The sequence below is a fragment of the Phyllostomus hastatus genome, unplaced genomic scaffold, assembly GCF_019186645.2.
Source record: "Phyllostomus hastatus isolate PE091 unplaced genomic scaffold, TTU_PhHast_1.1 phas_contig_5, whole genome shotgun sequence".
Taxonomy (NCBI): Eukaryota; Metazoa; Chordata; class Mammalia; order Chiroptera; family Phyllostomidae; genus Phyllostomus; species Phyllostomus hastatus.
Genome location: NW_025333897.1, coordinates 6,624,523 through 6,647,759, shown reverse-complemented (window position 1 = coordinate 6,647,759; position 23,237 = coordinate 6,624,523). Strand labels below are relative to the sequence as shown.

General features: G+C 46.0%; 2 protein-coding genes across 2 annotated transcripts in view; one reads left to right on the top strand and one right to left on the bottom strand.

The window, feature by feature from the left end:
• LOC123823631 (WD repeat-containing protein 62-like) overlaps window positions 1-13,613 on the bottom strand; it is a 41,908-nt gene extending 28,295 nt beyond the window's left edge. Inside the window, 8 exon segments of the mRNA XM_045846549.1 lie at window positions 1,536-1,696; window positions 3,210-3,392; window positions 3,816-3,953; window positions 4,783-4,953; window positions 5,187-5,244; window positions 8,723-8,785; window positions 9,628-9,719; window positions 12,889-13,613. Coding sequence (XP_045702505.1) covers window positions 1,536-1,696; window positions 3,210-3,392; window positions 3,816-3,953; window positions 4,783-4,953; window positions 5,187-5,244; window positions 8,723-8,785; window positions 9,628-9,719; window positions 12,889-13,065 — 1,043 coding nt within the window. The 5' untranslated portion in view covers window positions 13,066-13,613.
• A 153-nt stretch (window positions 13,614-13,766) lies between these two features.
• THAP8 (THAP domain containing 8) lies at window positions 13,767-22,364 on the top strand. The gene is given in 5 exon segments (XM_045846653.1): window positions 13,767-13,849; window positions 21,834-21,851; window positions 21,853-21,987; window positions 22,086-22,162; window positions 22,267-22,364. Coding segments are annotated over 5 exon segments (411 nt in total).
• The last annotated feature ends 873 nt before the right edge of the window (window positions 22,365-23,237 follow it).

The following is a 23,237-nucleotide window of genomic DNA, read 5'->3' as shown; positions in this document are numbered from 1 at the left end:
TCTGCCTGACAATGATTGATGAGCTTTATGTAAATACCCTGTATTCATGTGCAAATTGAACCCAATAAATGCCTGTCAAGGCAAGGGTGAAGGCGACCTCCTTTTGAGAGAGTGGCTGCACCGTCCCTTTTTCTACATAGGCCTGGATAGTCCGTGTGAATTTCTCTCGTCTCATCCACAATGCCGTAGACACTGCGGGCCAGTGTCTGCATCATATCTGTCCCACTCCAACTCCACTTTTCCTTCTTCCGTCTTCCTTTGCTTTGTTTCTAATACAGAGGTTGTAAAGTGACAGCTTCCACTTGGCCCCCAAGAGCATTTGAATTTTCAACTCCTGTTGTATTTTTCTCCCCCCATTTCATCCAACCCAAGCTCTGTCCTCTCTCTCTGAGCATGGAAGGACAATGGGCACATATCTCAGGCTTTCTCTCTCATAGGCTCTACCACACGTCACCAAAAATCTCTGTGCAAGGGAGCAGGGGAGTTGTCCCCTGGCCTGGCCCTCCCTACAAAGGCTACAGTTTACTGAGCACCCACTGTGTGCCAGGCGGAGAACTTTCTGCACTGAATCATCCCCACAACTTCCATGAGAGGTAGGTTCTCTGTTTTACAGAGGAAGAGGTTGAAGCACAGGTTGATACAGTGACTTGCCTGAGGCCCCATAGCAAAGCAGAAGGTGGCAGAGATGGGTAGCCTGGCTACTACAACAAACCACTGTCTGTGGGTTGCTGACCTAACCCTCCCTTTCCTTTGAGACACCCAATAGCCCCCCCACCCTGCCAGGCTATTAGAAAAGGCACTCAGGAGGTGGTGTCCTGCAATCTACAAAGAGGCCACCCCAGGCACCCAGCACCCCCTGGTTAGGTAGCTCCCCGCACCCCCCAAAAATGACTCACATGACAGGGAAAATATGTCACAGCGCAGCCCATCCACTCACTCTCAACATGGCAGCCAGAGGGATCTAATCTCAAAGCCCAATCACATAATGCCAATGCCTAAAACACCCAGTAGCTGCCCATGGCCCCCAGAATAGACTACAAGCTCCTCCCACCAGCCTCCCATCAACTCTCCCCCCCGCCCCAACTCCACCCCCTCCCCTGGCACACTGGGCTCTAGCCACACAGCCCATAGGTTTTCCGGCAACACAACAGGACCAGTGTGCTGTCCCCTTAAGGCCTTTCTACTTGGCTGTCAGGACCCAGTTGTCCACACAGCTGGCTCTTTCTCACTAGAGGCTTCCCCTGGCCACCCAAACAATACAGCCCCAACTCCCAGCCACTCTCCTTCCTGAGTTTGTTTTATTTTGCAAGAGCATTTATGACTATCCAGAATTATCTTATTTGTGTACTTGTTTATCATTAAGCTCCCTCACTGGACTGAAGACTTTACGGTGGCAGAAATGTTGCTGTCTCATTATAGCTGTATCCTGCTCCTTGCCTAGGGCTGGCCAGTGTGTAGATGGATCTAGAAGCGTGGATGCACAGCAGCAGACAGATTCTGGGTGGGCCCCTCTCCCTCCCCTTGCCGGGTAGTACCTGGGCTCCAGGCCCTGGGCCACATCCACTCCTAGGTAGTGCGGCTTGGGCAGGTTGGCAAGGTAGTGTAGGTTGTGGGCCTGGAAGATGCGCACTATCCCATTGGTGCAGCCACAGAAGATGAGCTCCTGGCTGACACAGAGGCAGGATGAGAGGGAGACCTGTGGGGGCAAAAGGGACCCAAATGTTGACTTTGTGTTTCATGTGGCCCAGTTCAGGGACATGGGGACTGACAGAACAGCAGCCTTATAGTTTCTTGGGTCTAAGAAGCCCATCTTAGTACATTTTAAGGTTTTTGAAATCAGAAACCTTATAGCGTAAGGTCACTATTGAAGGAAACGTGCCGGCAGGTAGACAGAGGCACAGATTAGGACAGAGTTGTCATTGCTACCTACAGAGGAATTCAGCTGTGGGTGGAAAATATCTATTCAGTAGACCATGATTTCAGATAGGTCACTTGTAGTAACAGGATTAAATTTGGGGCTGAAATGTTGTTCCCTATTGCTTAAAAACAACTTCATTGAGATTATACTTCAAAGCAGCATAGAATAAAGTTACTGTATATAGGAAGGACTGTCTATACTGCCATGACATGTAGCTAGACAGGGAAGAAGTGCCAGAACTGTGGACAGTGATTAGAGGAGTTTTTTCCCAAATCTATAGACTTAATTCATGAGTCATTCATGACAACTGCTCAGGTGCTACGCGTCTATCTGTCAAAAGCTTCTGACATGCTTGAAAGCTGCAGGAGTTCCAGGAAGAGGATTCCAACAAGAAAAAAAAGGAACTAGGAAGGACAGAAAAGACTCAGAATTCGTCCCATATGCCTGACACCATGCCATTAACCCTAAAGATGAGCTGTGCGTTGGTCACAAGAGCAGGACGAGAAAAAAGGAGGGAAAACAGACGTGACAGCCAAATGGGCATCCAAATCTGAGAATAGGAAGACAGCTTGGACTTGAATGCTCAGATCCTGAAGGGAAGTGGTTCTGCAATTTACTGATCCTTTAGTTTAAATATTGTTTTTGGCCCTGGCTGGTGTGGCTCAGTGGACTGAGTGCCAGTCTACGAACCCAAGGGTTGCTGGTTTGATACCCAGTCTAGGGCACATGCCTGGGTTGTGGGCCAGGTCCCTGGTGGGGGTGTCTGAGAGACAAGCACACATTGATATTTCTCTCCCTCTCTTTCTCCCACCCTTCCCCTCTGTCTAAAAATAAATAAATAAAATGTTGTTTTTGGTCAAGTCTTTTTTGACTGAAAATGACTAAGTCAATGATACCTACATTTTAAAAAAAGCACAGTTGTCCTATCAGTCAAGAGTGTTCAGTGAAGAAGAGAAATGTGAACTGAATCAAACGGTGAGGAAACCAATCGTCACCTTTACCTGACAACCCCATCACAGGGTACCAAGCACTGTGTGAAATGCCTTACCTATATTATCTCATGTGACTCCCTTATGGACTCTGTGAGGTAGGCAGCAGTGTTTCCATTTTTACAGAGGAGGACACTGAGGCTCAGAGAGGGAAAGTCATTCACCAGAGTCGCACAAGCAGAACTTGAAGTCAAACGCAGGGTTGGTGTGATCAACTACCAGGCAGAAAGATTGCTGAGCATCCCAGGGGACCATGTCACGGAAAGAGTGGTTCCCCCATTGATAGCAGAAAGATCGGGTACCTTCAGATTGATCCACTTCTCCAGCACTCTCTTTTCATTGAACTGGCAGAGAAGACCCGAGTAGGACACACAGAAGGTATTGCCTGCCATTTGACCTCGGCCACAAGCCACACCACAGAAGACATTGTTGTGCAGCTCACCCAGGATACCTGAGCGCCCTAGGAGGGGCACAGTCCCCGTCACCTGGAGGCATAGCAGGGCACAATGAGACAATGTCCACATAGCCTAGACCCCAGCAATGTCATGATGGGTCTCTCATGACCAGAGCAACAACACAATTAAACAGGAGGAACCTAAGAAACTCCTCCAAGTGGAGGAGGAGGGAAGAAACTATGGAAAACACTTCCAGGCAGAGTGGTTAGAAGGCAGCAGTCCAGGAATGAGGTCTGGCCCCAGGGTCAAGGGAGGGGAATGCGATGGGGAGATTTTCTAGCAAGCCCTGCCAGTCAGCACCTAGAGAGCAGGCCAGGAGCAGAAGCCAGACCCTTGAGAGGCCAGACAGCGTCTGAGACCACTGCCCCCATATCTCAGGTAGAAACAGGAATCCACACTGTCCCTGACAGTTACTCCCCAGGCCTCTGTGAGGTGGCAGGGACAAAATCTTACCTTTGCTTCAGTGGACACTCCTAAGAACCAGAACCTCACATGCCGGTTGCCAACTGTGACAAAATAGCTGCTGTCCTCTGAAAAAGAGACGGCGATCACCCTGCACGATACCTTGTTGGAAGCCACCACAACATCTTTCTGGAAGAATCATTACAGAAAAGTTCATGCCAACACCCACCCCACTGGACCATTGCTCTCAGTCTTTGCCCTTAGCCCTGCCCAGTCTCCCTGACTCTAAGTCTGTTTCCTTGGTCCCTCCAGTAAGCCACTTTATGGGAGAACCTACATGTGGCACTCTTATTCCCACTACAAAGGAGACTGAGGCTTGGAAATGTTCCCATGTAAGAGTAAGTTCCAGAGCTCTCCCTAAGAGTTTAAGCTCTACAGCCTGCACATGGTATTGAGGACAGCCACAGCTGGGAGGTAAGGATAACACACTCACAGCTGCCATCGATAGGGCTCTCACTCTGGGCTCTGCTGAGCCCTTCACAGCAAAGCTCATAGAATCCCTCAATAGCTCTATAAAGGAGGTGCTTCTCCTCCCACTCTGCCATGCTCAGAGTGGGGGATATCACATGTTCAAGGTCACATAGCAAGTTATGAACAGAACTAGGACTTGGTACCCACTTCTGCTGACTCCAAGTCCTCCTCCAGCTATTCCAGTGTACAGTGTTCCATATCAAGTCACTGAAGTCTCACAATTCAACCAGGTGGATACTACAATATCTATTTCACAGATCAGGAAACAGACCCACAGCTGGTCAACAGAAAAATAATTATCCATTCCACTAGTTGAGAACTTGTCATATGCCCTTCAATAAGTGCCTAAAAGCGATCAGGAGCTCAAAAAATATTTGCTGGATGAATGAGCACTTTACCAAGTTATCTCCTTTAGTTTTTCCCATGCCTGGGACTCAGGATGCTCTGGCAGCCAGCTACCAGCCCACACACCCACCAGTCAGCTCACCTTCCAGTCCCAGACGTTGAGTACCATGTCGTGCTGGTAGCCCATGGACACAATGTGCTTCATATTGGGGGAGAAGGCCACACAGGCCACGCCGTACTTGTGGCCCAACATCTCTGCCACCTGACTCTTCTCCTCCACATCCCAGATTCGCACAGTAGGCCTCTGCCCGTTCTAGGGAAGGTGGGGCTGTTACTGCTGCTGGGTTCTATACCAGGCAGGCTAGAGGGGCTAGCAGGGCTGAAGTTGGCATTGCCCCAGGATGTACCCAAAGCCACCTCCCCCATCTGCAACAAGGCTTTTCTGGCCCAGGAAGGAGCTATTTCAGGGACTTCCCAGGCCTGGTAAGGACAGAAGGAATGGCCCCAAGACCCCTCCCCACCTACTCAATTATGATCACAACTCACCTCCCCCGTCACTATGTACTTCCCATCAGGGGAGAAGGCCAGAGAACTCAGAGATTTCCTGAGGGCAAGGAAATGGGTTGATCACTGATTCTACTAAAGATTGGCTGCCAGACCCTAGCCTGGCTGTGCTCACAGAATTCTGCCCAGTCTTCACTCCCAAGCCTGGAAGAGGCCAGAAGAAGTGAGCATGAGCAGCTCCTATAGAGCCAGTGTTGCCTGTGTGCTCAGCAATCCTGCATCCCCTGCTGCTAGGAGAAGGGGGCAACAACACAGGGAAATGGGGTTCTGTAAAAGTAAAGGACCCTTCCACCCTAAAACTCCAAACCCACATGGGGTGGACACTCTGAATGGGGACCCTCCTTCCTTTCCCTCTATAGCAGTGGGCTTCCTAAGACCCACCAGCCCTGCAACCCTGAGAAATTCAGATGTAGGAAATGGCACAGATCTGGTCTAAATATGGAGGTAGTGCTGAAGGGAGGACCCTGGCAGACATCACACTGAGACAGCCACAGCACGTGCTGCACTGCTAATCGCTCAGGATATTCTTGGAAAAAAAAAAAAGATATTCTTGAAAGCCCATTATTAACAAGCAACTTCTTTTTCTGACATTTCCAGGTAGCCTGAACAACTGAATGACCAGACTAATTTACAAGTTTTTTGGCAGTAGGTTTCACTATTCCCAGACTGTACTGTTTTTTTCTCTCTCTTTTAAGGCTGTTTTTAAATCTGTTCCTCAACAATCTAGTAATCATCTCCCTCACATGAGTAAACTGGTGTGCACATAACTAAGTAAATGCCTTTGAGTAAGTGTTTCACAATCTCACACAACATTTATCGTCATCAACTCAAACCTCTGGTGGCTTCCCATTGTTCCTAAACCAGCAGACAAGGCAAACTGCCTACCAGATAGACACTCACCCCTTCTTCCTCACTGACAGAACACTAATTTTAATTGGGATGGCAATGTCCCCAGCTAGAGTACATTTCCTCACCTCTCTTGTAGCTACACAGGTACGGCTACATGACTTAGTCTGGCCAATGAGAGGTGCTGTGTGCAGTTTCCAGATGAGCTTCTTAAAGATAATTCTGCCCTGCTTCCTACTTGTTCCCCTTCTGAAAAAAGGACATGACAGCTAGAACTCCATCTTCAGTCAAGTGGCGACTTCGAGAACAGAAGCCTCACAATAAGCATGGTAGAACCGCAAGACAGAAGTGACGTCCCTAAGGCTCACAAAGACACAAGCCCCCTGGGTGCCTACCTCCAAACTTATGTGCAGGAAGAACATGCCCTTGTGCTTCAACCATGTTTGTTGTGGGGTTTCTATTGTCTGTAGGTACTCCTAACCTGACTGTCATGTGCCTTGACTTTGTGCCCAACCCTCCACCAAATGATATATAGGCATCAGTACACTGATTCTTCACATATATTCAATGAAGTCAGAATTCTCACTAGCCAGTTTTGTGATGAGGAGACTTCAACACAGGGAAGTTCCCTCCCCAAGGTTACGTAACCAGACAGGGCAGAGCCCTGGACTCTAGGCCAGAGATCCTCAGTCCTGGCTGAATGTCAGAATTCCCTGGGGAGATTTTTAAAAATTTCAAAGCCATGCTACTAGTGAGTAAAAGTTTGGTGAAGAACAGGGTAATATCTGTAAAGTTTCAGAGTAGCTCCTGCTAAGATACTCACTAATCTCAAAAGGGAAAAGAGGCTTCACAGTGAACCCTGAGAGACACCACCTTTACCAAGGGTTCAAAGTGAACACCACCAGTCATGAGAGATCATGAACTTCCTGATAGAATGTACTGAGCAGAACACAGACTACCTTCTGAGTGTTCCTGCCAAAGGTGCAGACCCTGAATCTATATATAAGAAAATGTCAGGCAAACCCAAGTGTTAGCACATTCTGCAATACTTGGCCTATAATCCTCAAAAGTGTCAAGGTCACAAAAGTCAAGAAAAGATGGAGAAATTGCTTCAGATTGAGGGCGAATGGAGAGACAATGATATTCAATGCATGATTCTGGACAGAATCCTTTTGCTATAAAGAATATTCTTGGGATGAACAGTAAAATCTGAATGAGAAGCAGATGGTAGTGATGTTCCAATTTTAATTTACTGATATTGTTGAATGTATTGTGGTAGAAGGACCATGTCACTTTTTTTTTTCTGGAAATACAAGCCAAAGTATTTAGAGATACAAAGATGTCATGTCTACAACTTACTCTCAAATGAGTCAGAAGAAAATTATTATGTATATGGACAGGATGATAAAGCAAATGTGGTAAACAATAACATTCCCAAATGTTAATATTTGGGAAGTTTTGGGTGAAAGGAAGTTTAGACTTATTTTTAAGTCTAAAATCATTTCAATATAAAAAGTTTTAAGGTTGCCAATATCCAGGCCCCACCACAGACCAATGATTAAGCTGTCTCTGGGAGTGAGGACCAGTCTGGTGACTCTGAAATGCAGTCAGGGTGAAAACCTCTACTCTGGCCACACCACCTCCTAAGCCAGACCTATCAATGGTTGAGAGTGGACCATTTCCATGCCATCTGCCAGACGACACAGTGATCAATCAGCTACAAAGCAGACCCCTGGGCACCAGGCTGGGCCTACCCAGGGCCAAAGGCCTTCCCCAATAAACTGGAAGCTGGGAGGATCTTTCTAAATCACATTCATTCATGAAACAGTAAGTGCCAGCAAAATGCTAGATACTGCTCTAGGTCAAAGGGACATAGAAATTCACTAAGAGAAAGTCCCTGCCTTCAGAGAGCTCACTCTTTAGAAGGCAGACAGACAGTGAGTATCATTAGTGAGAAAATTAGATAGCATATGACAAAGGAGTACATTTTGTGGTAAAAAGAAAAAGAGGAAAGGGAGATTGAGGGTGCTGGAAGTCTAGGGTGTGGAAAGCATACCCCTAGTCTATAAATACCCTGCAGTACTTCTCTTTGCAATCAGTATCCAACCCCCACTCCCCAAGGTCCATGTGATGTGGCTTCTGCCTGTTCCACCCTCATCTTCCCCTCACCCACTCCTCCATTCCAGGCACATGGATCCTTGACTGCTTCTCAAACAAGCCAAGAATCTTAACCAATGCCAGGCCTTTGCCTTTGCTGTTCCCTCTGCCTGTAACATTCTCCCCTCACCTTCACATATAGGTTACCCCCTCACTTCCTGCAGGTGTCAGCCTCAGGGAAGCATTTCCAGAGCCCTCTGATATGGCTTCTCCCCTACTCTGTGCCTATAAATTTGCCCTAACACATCCCTCATCATTTCCCCATAGCAGTGGTCACAGTGGGCTTGCTAACCAATTGGCTTAGTCTGTCTTCCCTGCTGAACTGTCAGCTCTACAGAGAGCAGAGATTCTCATCTCTTTTGTTCACTGATGTGTCCGCAGCACCTGGGACAGTACCTAATACAGAGGAGAAACTTGTTGAATGTTGCTGAACTGATGGGTGAGTGAATGAGCAAGTCATCCAACCATGAGTATTTCCATGGTCCCACCCCTACCATGCTCAGGCCCCAGCTTACCTGGAAGCATTAAAAATGTGCTGCTGCTTGTTCTCCTTGGGGTCCAAAATCACCACCACACAGCTGGGGAGAAAGAAGAAAATGTGCCCAAATTGAGGGGAGTATTAAGGTCCAGGGATATTCCGTTCCCAACAAAAGAGAGCCCACGGATAAACAAGGCTCCCTCTGAGCAGAAGAATCTCTCTGTTTACCTCCTTTTCTAGGTGTCTATGCTACGAATTCTAGGGCACTTCACATTATTATTAAAACATGTTCTTAAATAGAAACAAACACTTCCTCTGGGGTAACTATCCTACCAGGCCCTGATCTCTTATGTGTATGATCTCTTTAAATCCTTACAACTGCCAGGTAAGGTCAGGAATCTTAGTCCCATTTTTAAAGAGGAGGAAACTGAAGCCTAGAGAGGGGAAGTCCTTTGCCTATGGCTACCCAGTATGTCTGGGACAGAGTGGGGATGTGAATCTATATCTGTCAGATTCAAGAGCCTGCCGTTGTCCTCTATCTTGAACTGTTTACTTCCCTGAAACTCAATAACAGATACTGTTCATCAGAAATGACCATGGGTCTGCCCTGCCCTGCAAGGATTAGGGCGTTTCCCTTTGGAACCTAGAACTGTATCAGGCTAGGTCAGTATTTTTGGAATAAACGGCGGCAGAATGTCCTTCAGTACACTATTTCTGTTTTATAGACACAGAAGAAGAGGCTCAGAGAGGGGCACATGGTAGAGGTGGGACACAAATCCAAGCTGTCTTTCCCATAATCGCTGCAACCTCCCACCTGCAGTCACAATAAGGCTTTCATAGTACCATGGAATTCTCTCCACAGCCCACGAAGATAGGCAGCATTCTACACTCTATTATCTGCATTCTACAGATGGAAAAGCTGAGGCCCAGCCACTCACTCACCCTGCTAGGTAGGCCACATGGCCTGTGCTGGGATCACAGGTTAGGCCATTGCTGTTCTGGGCTGTGATGCCAAGCACCTTCTCCAATGACACCTGCAGGGAAAAGGCTCAAGTCAAAAGTACCTGCCCTAGCAGGCCCCATGTGGCATATAACAGGAACTCATTTTGTTCCTGTTATATTGAACACACTCACCAAACTTCTATAGTCATCTACCACCAGCTAACCCTTGTTTTCCTCAACAGTCTTATGACAAATACACAGTGCCTGGTGAAGGACATAGAATGGTGAGGAAAACAGACAAAAATCCATCCCCTTCTGGAGCTCACATTCTGGTGGTCATGGGATAGAGAACATTCCAAGAAAAAAATAAACAGAAAAAAATTGCAAAATAGATACCAGGTGATGATAAGAGCAATAAAGAACAAAGCAGCCCTGGTGGATGGCTCAAATGGTTGGAGCATCATCCTATACACCAAAAGTTTGCAGGTTGGATCTCCAGGCAGGGCACATATGGTAGGCAACCAATCAATGTTTTGATCTCACATCAATGTCTCTCTCTCTCTCCTTTCCTCTCTCTCTAAAATCAATCAATAAACATACCCTTGGTTGAGAGGAAGAAAGGAAGGAAGGAAGGAAGGAAGGGGAAGGAAGGAAGGAAGGAAGGAAGGAAGGAAGGAAGGAAGGAAACTAGAAGCACAGGGGAAGGGGAGAAGGCCTCACTGAGAAGGTGACCTTTGAATAAATTTCTAAGTATTTTGTGTGGATAAAAGACTTGAAACTCCACATCAACCTAAAGAAAAAGGCACTATTATCAGCCTCCTTTTACAGATGAGGACATTGAGGTCCAAGGTCCCACACCAGCAGAGTGGCAAGGTGGGGATACAAACCCAGTTAGTCTGGCTCCAAAGCCAGGACTTTGGGCCCTGCAGGGGAGGAGACACAGCAGTGAGCAAAAGTGGACACTCTCCATTCCCTTATCAAATTTATAGTCTAGTAGTTCAACAAGTAAAGAAAGAAGTGAACGGTCACATTTAAATTGAAAAACTCTCTAAGCAAAGTAAGTTAAATGCACCAGTCTCCATCACGGTTGATCAAACAGTTTAGAGTATGGACTCACAGAATTGCAATACTTTCATATTTTGAATAGACTAGTTTCTAATTATTAAATTTTCTTCTTTGTCTTAATCTTTTATTTTAGAGAGAGGCGAAGGGAGAAAGAAAGGGAGAGAAACATTGATGTGGATGGGAAACATCAATCGGCTGCCATCCATACACACACTGACTGGGGACCAAACCCCACAACCCAGGCATGTGCCTTGACCTGGAATCAAACTGGTGACCTTTGGGTTTGCAGGCTGATGCCCAACCAAATGAGCCACCTCTGGCCAGGCTAGTTTCTAATTATTATAAGTAAAACATTCTCAAGCAAATACCTAGCCTCAGAAATGCAAGGCAAATATGGGACAATAATAGCTAACATTTATTGAGCATTAACCTGGAGATGGCACTGTTCAAATACCTATCATTGTATTGACTTATTTAATAATAACCCTGTGCTTTGGTCACTCCACATCATCTTCATCTTACAGACGAGGAACAGAGGCCCAGAGGGGTTTTCTATCCAACAAAGAGCAGTGCCAGGACTTTAACCTAAGCAACCAGGCAACAGCACTCATGTTTTCATATGTCAATCAGTACTACTGGGCATTAGTATAACTGATCATTTTTAGACTAGGTCTTTTGCAAGCCAGGTGGACTCTGCACCACCAAACAAGGAAAATAAATAAATAATACCAATAACCTAAAATACACAATCATAACAGTATGATTATGTTACTAATAAGAGTATTTGCAAGGTACCAGGTGTTGTTCTAAGTGCTTAAGATATGTGAGCTCACTTAATCCTCACAAATACTCTATAAGGAAATATTTATACTATTATCCTCATTTTACAGATGAGGAAATTGAGGTACAGAAAAGTTCAAAACAGGAAGAATAGTTTAAGATTTACACCCAGGCAGCCTGGGTGCAGAGGTTGTGCTCTTATCCACCTTAATATACTGCTTCTCTGAAATTGCCATCGTTATTCCTCTACATTATAGAAAGTTTAGAATCTGACAAGACACTATCAGAAACATACAACATAAAAGGCTATGAAGTATAGGGAGCTGGATGGGAGATTAAGGTGGATGTTTGTTTTAGGCTGGAGTTCAAGGCCTCTATGGTAGAGACAATCAGGACAAGACTTGAGGGATGAGGAGCCAGCCAGGTAGACTGAGGCAAACAGCACAAAGGACTCACCAAAGGCAAAGGCTAGGAAGTGGGAAAGAGCTTGGTAGCTCAGGAAAACAGACAGCAGGACAGTGAGACTTAACCTTTTTTAAAAAATATTTTTTTAATCCTCACTTAACCTTTTTCAGAAGGAGGGTGAGGGAGGTACGGCAAAGAGGTGGACAGGGGCCACTTGCCCAGGGTCTCCCAGTCAGAAGTGGGTGATATAATCAAAATGCAGAAGGAATCCACAAGCAGCTACCATGTATCCACCTTTTGTCGGACTCTGTGTCAAGCAGGTCATACTCACAATTTCATTTCATCTCATTGCAACTCCATGGCATGGTTATTATCTCCATTTTATAAAAAACATACTTTGGGGCTCAGGGAGTTGGAGAACAATTTTTAAAATAGCTGCTGTGGTAATGGAATTCCTTCCACTCACTCTAAAATCATCTCCTTTGTCTCTGTGTCTCAGGCCCTAAGCCCTGAGCCCTCCCCCTACGCAGCTGAGATTTTACAATTACTCACACCCTCTCCATAATTTGAGTTGGCGATAAGGAATAAGAATCCCACCTTGGTAAGGGAGAAGGAAAGAGAACGCAGGGAGGGAGACAGGCAGGAACTAAGAGAGAGTTGGGGCAGGTAAGGCTCAGGACCCTAAAGACAGCGCCGGGGAAAGATCAACAAAAGCGGAAGGGCCCAGAGAGACGTCTAAAGACTGAAGGGGTACACAGGCAGGAAAGCTGAACCAGGGCGGAACCCAGGAATACTCCAGGGATTGAGGGTGGGGCCAGGGTTTGCGAGGTAGGGTTAGGAATGACACGCAGTACCTGACAGTGGAGGAGACAGGAAAGTGGAAGGAGCCCTGGCTAAAGGGGCGGGGCTTAGGGGAGCTACCGGGCCAGAGCGCTAAAAGCCAAAAGCTGATAGGCGGGACAAAAGATCTAAGAGAAGGACCTGGCCAGGGAAGGGTAGACAGCTCCTCACCCGGTTCTGCACTGCATCCTCAGGCGCCGCAGGGAGTCGCGGCCGCCGACGGAGGCAGAGCGTGGGAGCGGGGGGCGGGGAGGACTGGTCCCTCCGCGCTGGAATTCCCGCCATGATAGCTGGCAGCTTCTCGACTGCGTCGTTCCGCACACAGCCTCCAGGCCCCAAGGCCGCCATGCTCTCACTGGCGCCAGGTGGCCGTTTCACACTTCAACCGCCTCCGCCGCCACGACGCTACCAAATAACGAACCGCCGCGGGAAAGCTGGCGCCACCACCCATTGGATGCGGTAGCTGCTGGTGTGGCCAATCTCAGAGCTGCGGGACGGCGCTTTTGACCAATGAGGGCTAAGAGGCGGAGCGGAGTGCTTGGCCGGTTGGAACTACAGCTAGATTCAAGAAATGGTGGCGTTTTATATCCAATCTGCGTTTTCATCAATCTCTGAAACATACTGGTTTTAACTTTTACGTGGCCAAGACCAAAGCCGCCTCATCTCGCTTTCTGCTGCCACCCCAGAGCAACTAGCAACTCAATGGCAGTCTCCCGGATGTACCCTAGGGTGGAGCCGAAACAGACCAACGGGTTGACACAGGCTCTGAAACGCGGTGACTCCATCTCTGCCGGAACCTGTGATAAGGTTGAGGTGACTGAGAGCCGACGTACTGCATTTCCCCTGTGACCAGGGCGTAGCTGTGGTAACCCGGCTGGGCAAATAGAACGCAGGCGCTCTCCTCCCTACCGAGGCACGTGAGGAGGCGTTACAGTCCCTCAGAGAAGGCTGGAGGCGTGCGCGGGCGGGGCGGGGCGGGATTTGGCGGCTTCCGGAGACCTCAAAACTCCGGCCGCAGACAGGGAAAACTTCTATGGGGCTGGACAGCTATGACCAAGTACTGCCGGGCTCCGAACTGCTCCAACACGGCCGGCCTACTGGGAGCCGACAACCGCTCTGTGAGGTTCTACAAGTGATCACAATAGTGGGATGGGGCTTGCAGGGGACGGGGCCCGAAAGTAAATGCCTTCCTCTGCACCTGGTCCAGCTTGGCACCTGGTCCAGCTTGCCGTCTCTAGAAGTGGGATTAGCAGGGTGAAGAGACATTATTCTCTTTCTGACCCTGTTGGACACAAAGGAGCCTGACATATCTTGTTCTTGCCCAGACAGCTCATGGATAAGCAAGGGGTCAAAACTGAAGAACTAAATACACAATCTGGGCATCATCCATAATCCTTTCTTTTCTTTAATACCATTGCCCCCAATCTTGTTTATTAACCCATCCTTTGACTCTACCCCCCAAACACATAACCATCCTGCAACAATCACATCAGAAACTCTAACACATTGGCAATTTTTTTACAAATGCAAATAGAGAAATCCTAACTAAACTAGTAGGAAATTTTTAAAAGTCCACATTCCCAGTCTGACCACTTCTGTCACAGTGTAGTCCAGCCAGCCATCAGCCATCTCTCTCTCTCTCTCTCTCTCTCTCTCTCTCAGAAATATCCACCTGCTGTTCCATTTATTTATGCGTTCATTGGTCACTCCTTCTATGTGCCCTGACCTGGGCTCAAACCCACAACCTTGGTGCATCAGAATGACACTCCAACCAACCAAGCTACCCAGCCAGGACCATGCCATCATCCCTTACCAAGACACTGTGGTGTGGTAGCTGCTTGCTGCTCTCCCTGCTTCCACTCTTGCCTCCCATACAGCAACAGTAATTTACTGTATGCCAGGCACTTTTCCAAGTGTTTCACATATATAATGAGAACAACAATTATACCTAGCAGCCAGGTGAGTATAAAAACCAGGTTATGTCTGTGTTGTGTAAGTCCCACTAGTGGCTGCCAGGCTGTTCCTCTCACAGACTAGTCTATTTGCACCTCAAGGTCCATCCCTGAGTCAGTCTTGCAGAAGCCACTTAGCTAAGAATTGGGTGAGGAGCAGGTTGGGTGAGGAAGCAGTTTCTAAAGGAGACTCAGGAGAGGGCATGGATGCTAGGTAGGAACAAGATGGAACATAACCAGGGAAGTGACTGCCAGGGTATAACTTAAAAGCCTGCCCAGCAGCCAAAGGAAACATTAGTTCTGTTTTAGGTGCCTTCAGGAACAAATGGCAGTCATCTCTAATGCAGTAGGGGCTCAGTTAGGAAATTCATCTGGTTGGCAGTGACAAAATCCTGAAATAATAATGGCTTAAACAAATTATGGGGTGTGTAGGGGAGCATCATGGTTATGTTGCAGTAACCAACTCAAAGCCTCAATGCCTTATTACAAGAAAGTTTCATTTCTTGCTCATACTATGTTCTTTGCAGGTCGTTCATGGCCCTATTCTATCTCAATTGAGGACTCAGGATGAAGGAATCGCCCCCTGTATGGAATATTGCTGGTCTTCTGGGAGGGGGAAAAGAGATAGTGGGGAGCATCACCCTGCTAAATTGAATATTTAGAAGTGGCTCATGTCATTTCACTGCTTTAGCCAAAACAAGTCTATGGCAAGCCTCAGGTGAAGGGAGTAGAGATGTGTAATTTTCATGTAGTGAAGGGCAGCAAATATTTTGAGCAATAATACAGTCTACTTCAGAGTTTATTTTTCTCATATAAAACAAGTACAGAGGTTGGCTGACTAGCACTGGTGTGGAGGCTTCCACAACTGTCAGTGATGAAGGGCCTATCTTTCTGCTCTGTCATCCTTAGCAAATAGCTTCATCCAAGAGGGCTGCCAGTGCCCAGCCATCATGCCCTAACGTTCCCAGCAGGAAGAAAAGGAAAGGAGGAAGACCACAAAGGACCCAGGTCTAAATCAAGTCAGCCCTCTTTACAAAGTCTTCTCAGAAACTTCTCCCAATGTTGGGTTATCATTGGTTGCCCCAATTGCAAAGGAGGCTGGGAACTGTAGTGTTTGTTTGTTTGTTTTTAAGATTTTATTTGTTTCCAGAGGAAAAGGGAACGAGAAAGAGAGGGAGAGAAACATCAGTGTGTGGTTGCCTCTCGCACACCCTCCACTGGGGACATGGCCTGCAACCCAGGCATGTGCCATGACTGGGAACTGAACCAGTAACCATTTGGTTTGCAGGCCCGCACTCAATTGACTGAGCCATACCAGCCAGGGCAGGATTGTAGTCTTTTAGCTGGGCATTTAACAGCCCTGAAGAAATTTTGAGTTAGTAAAGAAGAAAAGAAGAGCTAGCAGTGTATGTTGCTCCATGTTCTAGATAAGACCAACAAGATGAAAATATTCTATAAAAAAAAGGAGGACACTGGCTGTTCATTTAAAGTACATTTTTAGAGAGGGCTATTGCCCATCATAAAGGTTGCCATTCAGAGGAACAAAAGAAAATGAGAACAAGACCAAATTAGGAAGAGTTTTTTTTTTTAATTGTATTCACTATCCTCTTTTGCCCCTCAAGATGCTCTGATTCCACTTGAGAACCTTTTTGCATTTAAGGTACCATCCCAGGTATCTCACACAACACAAAAGTATTCATTGGCCAGAACTTAGTTGTCATCACACAGCTGCAAAGGAATGCCAGAAACAGTGTTTTAGCGTGGCATATTATGTTCTCAAATAAAGTTAGAGTTTTGTTAGTAGGAAAGAAGAGAGTAGATAGTGGAGTTGTCTTTGCCCCAGAATAGGGGCTGGGAAGTGCTGCTACACTGAATTTCCTATGTGTGTCCAGAATGAGGCTGGTGGAGAGCATTTGGTTCCCAGACCAAGGCTGAAGGGACTGCAGAAGGCAGAATTCCTGGCTGTGGGCCCTGAGGTTCTGGTCTTGGGGTGCCTCATCTCTTCTCTGAGTCAGCCCTTCTGTCCTCTTTCACCAGCTGCCACCCTGCCCCGCTTCCCCTGCCTTTTTGCCTGAAAAGTCTTGCTTTCATCCCCACCTCTGTCCATCCCATCCACCTCCTCCCCACTGGTGGCCTCTTTTAGTTTTTCATTTGTTCTTCCCAGTGTTTCTTTATGCAAATACAAGCAAATCTGAATATATGTTCATATTTCCCCCCTTATTACTATACTAGTTTCCTGTGACTGCTATAACAAACTTGTTGGCTTAGGGCAACAGGAATTTTTGTCTCATGGTCCATATTGGTTTTACTGAGCCAAAATCAAAATGTTGACAGTGCTGCATTCCCTTGGAAGCTCTAAAGAAGAATCTGTTCCATTTCCTTCCAGTTCCTGTTGTCCATAGGCATTCCTTGGCTTGTGGCCACATTACTCCAATCTCTGCCTCCATGGCTGCATCACCTTCTCCTTTTTTATCTGTGGTATTGCATTTAAGGCCAATCTGGATGATCTGGGATAATTTTCCCATCTCAAGATCCTTAACTTCATCACATCTTTTGTCATGAAATGTAATTCATAGGTTCCTGGGACATAGACATCTTTTGGAGACCATTATTCAGCTTACCACAGCAACTAAAAGATGACATACTCTATTTGGAAACTTGCTTTAGTCACTATATGCCTGGCAATTGCATGTCAGTTCCTACAGTGCCTCCATAGTTTGTTCTAGAGCTACATAGTACTCTTTTGTGGACATGTGGCTGAGTTAATTTACCCTGTCCTCTAAATAGTATTGTTCCCCACTCTCTAACATTCCTTACTCTTCCTTTTTTAAAAAATCCTTACTCAAGAATATATTTATCGACTTCAGAGAGAGGAAGGGGATTGGAGAGGAGGAGAGAGAGAGAGAGAAAGAGAGAGAGAGAGAAACATCAATATGAGAAACATTGATCAGTTCCATCCCATATGCGCCCCACAACCTAGGCGTGTGCACTGCCTGGGACAGAACCCACAAACTTTTGGTGTATGCAATGCTTCAACCAGCTGAACCACCTGGCTAGGGCTCCTTACTCTTCCTTTTTAACAGAGAGCAGGCCTCACAGGCCTCAGCAAGTAAAGGTATTCAGTGTTTTTACAGTTCACTTCTATTTGTGGGATTGATACTGGTTTTCCATTTGCAACTTTGTGTAAAGTTAGCCAAAGATATCTTTGATTAATGCTTCAAGTTGGTGAATTTTAAGAAAAATATTCAGTAAATAATGTCACAAATATGGAAGACATTGTGAAGGTGGGATGTGGATGACTGAGTGTAACAGTTACACTACGAACAAACTATCCCAAAATTTAGCAGCTTGATATAAATGTGTGATGTTTCACAGTTTCTGGCAGCAGCTACAGGACAAAGTGGCCAGAACATAATCATGTGGCCACCCCTGACTGCAATTGAAGCTGGAAAATAAGGTCTTTATTGTGTACAGCCTTGAGCCCAGGTCTAAACAGAGAGTATTACTTTACAAATGTTGGGGGAAAGTGGCACTAGGACACAGAAGTGGGAGGGGCACCTCTAGAGGGTGCCTTGTCAGATAATCCCCATTCTCCCACTGAAAAAGCTTTTATTTAGTTCATTTAAAACATTTTTTATTTTAATTTTTAGTCATGGTAAAATATGCACACCATAAAATCTTACTATCTTAACCATTTTTAAGTGTACAGTTCAGTAGTAGTAAGTATATTAAAATTGTCATGCAACCGATCTTCTGAACTTTGTTATCTTGCAAAACTGAAACTCTGTACCCATTAAACAGCTCTCAGTTTCTGCTTCTCCCCAGTCCCTGGCAACAACCATTTTTACTTCTGTTTCCATGAATCTAACTATTCTATATACTTCATGTAAATGGAATCACACAGTATGTTTGTGTGTGTAGCTGGTTAATTTCACTTACCATAATGCCTTCAAGGTTCATTCATATTATGTCAATTTTCTTTTTAAAGCTGAATAATATTTAATTGTATGTGTACACCACATTTTGCTAATCCACACATATGTTGATGGATACTTGAGTTTCTTCTACATTTTGGCTATTGCATATAACACTGTTATGAACATGAGTGTGCAAATATCTCTATGAGAACCTGCTTTTAATTCTTTTGGGTCTATATCAGGAAGTGGAATTGATGGATCCTATGGTAACTGTAGTTTTAATTTGAAGAACTGCCATACTATTTCATAAAGGCTGTTCCATTTTACATTCCCACAACAGTGCACAGGGTTCCACTTTCTGCACATCCTTACAAATGCTTGTTATTTTCTGTTTTTAAAAAAGATTTAATTTAGGCCTGGCTGGTGTAGCTCAGTGGATTGAGCATGGGCTGCGAACCAAAGAGTCATGGTTTAATTCCCAGTCAGGACACATGCCTGGGTTGCAGGCCAGGTTCCTGTTGGGGTGCGCAAGAGGTAACCACACATTGATATTTCCCTTCCTCTTTCTCCTTCCCTTAAAAAAAAAAAGATTTAATTAATTTACTTTTTAGAGAGAGGGGAAGGGAGAGAAGAGAGAGGGAGAGAAACATCTTTGGCTTCTCCATTTCACATACTATTCTTAACCTCCCACTGTCTATTGTGTACCTATCATTTATGCTTCTTATTCCCTGTACCTTTTCTCCCATTTCCCCCCTCCCCTTCCCTGCTGATAACCCACCATTTGATCTCTATTTTGATGAATCTGTTCTTATTCTAATTGTTTGCTTATTTTGTTTTTGTTTTTGTTATTTTTAGGTTCAGTTGTTCATAGTTGTGAGTTTGTTGTCATTTTGCTGTTTGTATTTTTGATCTTCTTTTTCTTAGATAACTCCCTTTAACATTTCATATAATAAGAGTTTGGTGATAGCAACCTCTAATTTGACCTTATCTGGAAAGCACTTTATCTGCCCTTCCATTCAAAATGATAGCTTTGCTGCAGAGAGTAATCTGGGACATAGGTCCTTTCCTTTCATGACTTTGAATACTTCTTTCTAGTTCCTTCTTGCCTATAAGGTTTCTTTTGAGAAACCAGCTGACAGTCTTACTGGGCACTTCTTTGTAGGTAATTGTCTCTTTTTCTTTCGCTGCTTTTAAGATTCTCTCCTTATTTTTTAATCTTGGGTAATGTAATTATGATGTGCCTTGCTGTATGCTTCCTTGGGTCAAACTTTCTTGGGATTCTCTGAGCTTCCTGGGCTTCCTGGAAGCCTATCTCCTTTGTCAGATTGGGGAAGTTCTCCATTATGTTTTCAAATAAATTTTCAATTTCTTGCTCTTCCTCTTCTCCTTCCAGCACCCCTATGATTCAGATGTTGGAATGTTTAAAGTTGTCCCTGAGGTTCCTAAGCCTCTCCTCATTTTTTTTAAATTCTTTTTTCTTCATACTGTTCTCGTTGAATGTTTATTTCTTCCTTCTGCTCCAAACCATTGGTTTGAGTCCTGGTTTCCTTCCCATCACTGTTGGTTCCCTGTACATTTTCCTTTATTTTACTTTGCATGGCCTTCACTTTCCCCTCTATTTTGCAACCATGCTCAACCATTTCTGTGAGCATCCTGATTACTCGTGTTTTGAACCCTGCATCTTATAGGTGGCTATCTCTTTGTCACTTAATTGTATTTTTTTCTGGAGCTTTGATCTGTTCTTTCATTTGGGCCTTTTTTTTGGGGGGGGGGGTCTTGGCATGCCTGTTACTTGGTAAGGGGTGGAACCTTAGGTATTCACCAGGGTGAGGCAACCCACCTCCCTGTGTGGTGGTGCTCTGTGTGAGGGAGGGGTCTGAGAGGGAACAATGCAGTTTTCTTGGCTCTCAGCTGGCTTTCAGTCACTCCCCCGACTCCTGCTACCCACAAGCAAATTGGGCCCTTCTGGTGCTGATTCCCAGGTGGGTGGTTTTATGTATGTTTTAGGACCCTGTGGGTCTCTCCAATGGACTCTGCTGTGTGGCTCAGAGTTTCTCCTGCTGCTGCAACCCCCACAAGTTTTTTCAGTGAGAGGTTTTGAGGCTTTATTCTCTGCACTGGAGCCCTGGATTTCATGGTCTGTCTTGCTCCTCAGTTGTTCCTCCCGGTTTATCTGTACGCAAATGTAGGACCACCCACTCCACCAGCCACCACCTAGCCTGGTTCTCTGGCCACTGCCTTGCTACGAGTCCTCTCCACCCCGGCTGCCCATCTCTGCCCCTCCTACCTGTCTGAATGAATGTTTCTTTAACTCTTTGGTTGTCGGACTTCCATACAGTTCGATTATCTGGCAGTTCTTATTATTTTTTGTTTTTAAATTTGTTGTTGTCCTTTTGGTTGTGTGAACAGGCAAAGTGTATCTACCTATGCCTCCATCTTGGCCGGAAGTTGTTGGGTTTTTTTTTTTTTTTAATAGTTACCATTCTAATGGTTATGAGGTTGTATCTGGTGGTTTTGATGGGCATTGTCCTGATAGTGATGTTGCACATCTTTTTATATGCTAGTTAGCCATTTGTATATCTTCTTTGGAGATGTGTTTATTCTAGTTCTTTGCCTATTATTTAATCAGATTGTTTTTGTTGTTGTTTAAAAACTGTTTAGCCCTGGCTGGTGTGGCTCAGTGGACTGAGTGCCGGCCTGTGAACCAAAGGGTCTTTGGTTTGATTCCCAGTCAGGACACATGCCTGGGTTGCAGGCCAGGTTCCCAGTTGTGGGCATGTGAGAGGCAGTCGATACATGTTTCCCTCACATGATGTTTCTCTACTTCTCTTTCTCTCTCCCTTCCCCTCTCTCTAAAAGTAAATATGTAAAATTATTAAAAAATGGTTTTTTACAAAGTGATCTGTTGCATAGCAAGGTCCATATCCTGCATTTGGGTTGATGTTTCTTAAATCTCTTTTAATCTATAACCACTCCCCACCCCATGAAGTGGGCAGGAAGACCTGGAAGGAGGCAAAAACTCAGCTCTAGAGGATGGAGGCTAGATGGGAGGGGTAGGGGAGGTGGAATAGGCAGGTTGATGCTGAGAGTTTAAAAGGTGGAGTGGAAAAATGCAATATATAGGTAGGAGGCAAAGAGATCCTGGGGGGTCGGGTACAGGGCTTTGGAGCCCAAGGACCTCTGGGTGTGAGTGTTCACAAGGAGGGGTAGGGTTGGACCTGATATCATTGACTCCACCACCTGGCAGGTTCCCAGTGAAGGATGGCCTGGCTGCAGTGCATGGGTCATCAGCACCTGTGCAATGAGCACTTCACACCTTCCTGCTTCCAGTGGCACTGGGGTGTGTGCTACCTGCAGCCAGATTCCGTGCCCTCCATCTTCTCTGGGCACCATCTGCCAAGGTGAGCACAGGGTGGTCCCACTGCTGGAGGTTGACCACCCACCCCTTCCACACCTGCCTTCCCCACTTGAGAAGTAACGTGTGGAGTCTTGTCTTTAGGGAAGTACCTCCTGGAGCCTTACTCTTAGCCCTCCCTCATGAAGGAAATTCTTCCCTAACATTTGGACTTACCCGAGGTAAGTCTCCCTTAGAGTCTGAAGCCCCCAAGCCACAGCCCCTTCCTGAAGAAAGCCCCTTTGGAGCCCCATCCAGATGTACCCCCTCATGCCTTGTCTCCCAGCGGCAGTGGAGTTCCCAAAGCAACCAGAAGCCAACTGTGCCTCCACAGGATGCCACATCCCTGTCTCCTGGCTCAGCCATCCTGGCTTATGTACCTGAACACCTGGTGGTGCTGGGGCCAGCATCAGGAGTCTCTGAGGATGCAGCCACCCTGTTCCTGACACCTCCTTCACCCAGAGTGTTTTGCTGGCTCCAGGGTTTCACCCTGGAGTCCCCTCCTAATACCTGTAGGCTGAGCTGGGCTCAGCACTGGGAGCACTACTTCAGAAGGTGCAGAGGCTGCAGCAGTGCCAAGAACAACACCAGGCAACTGGCAGAGCTGCACAGGCAAAGCTTGCTGCAAAGGGTGAGTGGGACCTGCCTGACCCACACAGCATGAGTTTTTGTTTAAGCTAGAGCCCAATATTTAAAAATCAGAACACTCTACCCATTGTTTTCAAATTTTGGGCTTTTCTTGGGGGAAAAAAATCAATCTGGCAAAGTAGTGGCCATTCCACTTATTAATATTTAAGCCCTTACTCTCTGCCAGACACAGAGTTAATAACTTACAGAAAACTCACTATGATTTTTATACTTGTCCCCATTTTCCAGATGAAAAAACTGAGGCACAGAATGACACAGTAATTTGTCCAAAGTCAAACACCAATATCTTGCAGAGCCAAGATTCAAACCAGGTGTCTCCTGTTAACTCCTGTTGGAGTGTCCCTGTCTGGCCCCTATAGAGCTTGAGTTTGTGACCTCTCTACTAGAGTCCCCCATACCCTACCTAAGACCCTTTCTTTTTTTAAAAAAAGGTTTTATTCATTTATTTTTAGAGACAGGAAGGGAGGGAGAAAGAGGGAGAGAAACATCAATGTGTGGTTGCCTCTTACATGCCCCCAACTGGGGACCTGGCCCACAACCCAGCATGTGCCTTGACTGGGAATCGAATTGGTGACCTTTCAGTTTGCAGGCCGGCACTCAGTCCACTGA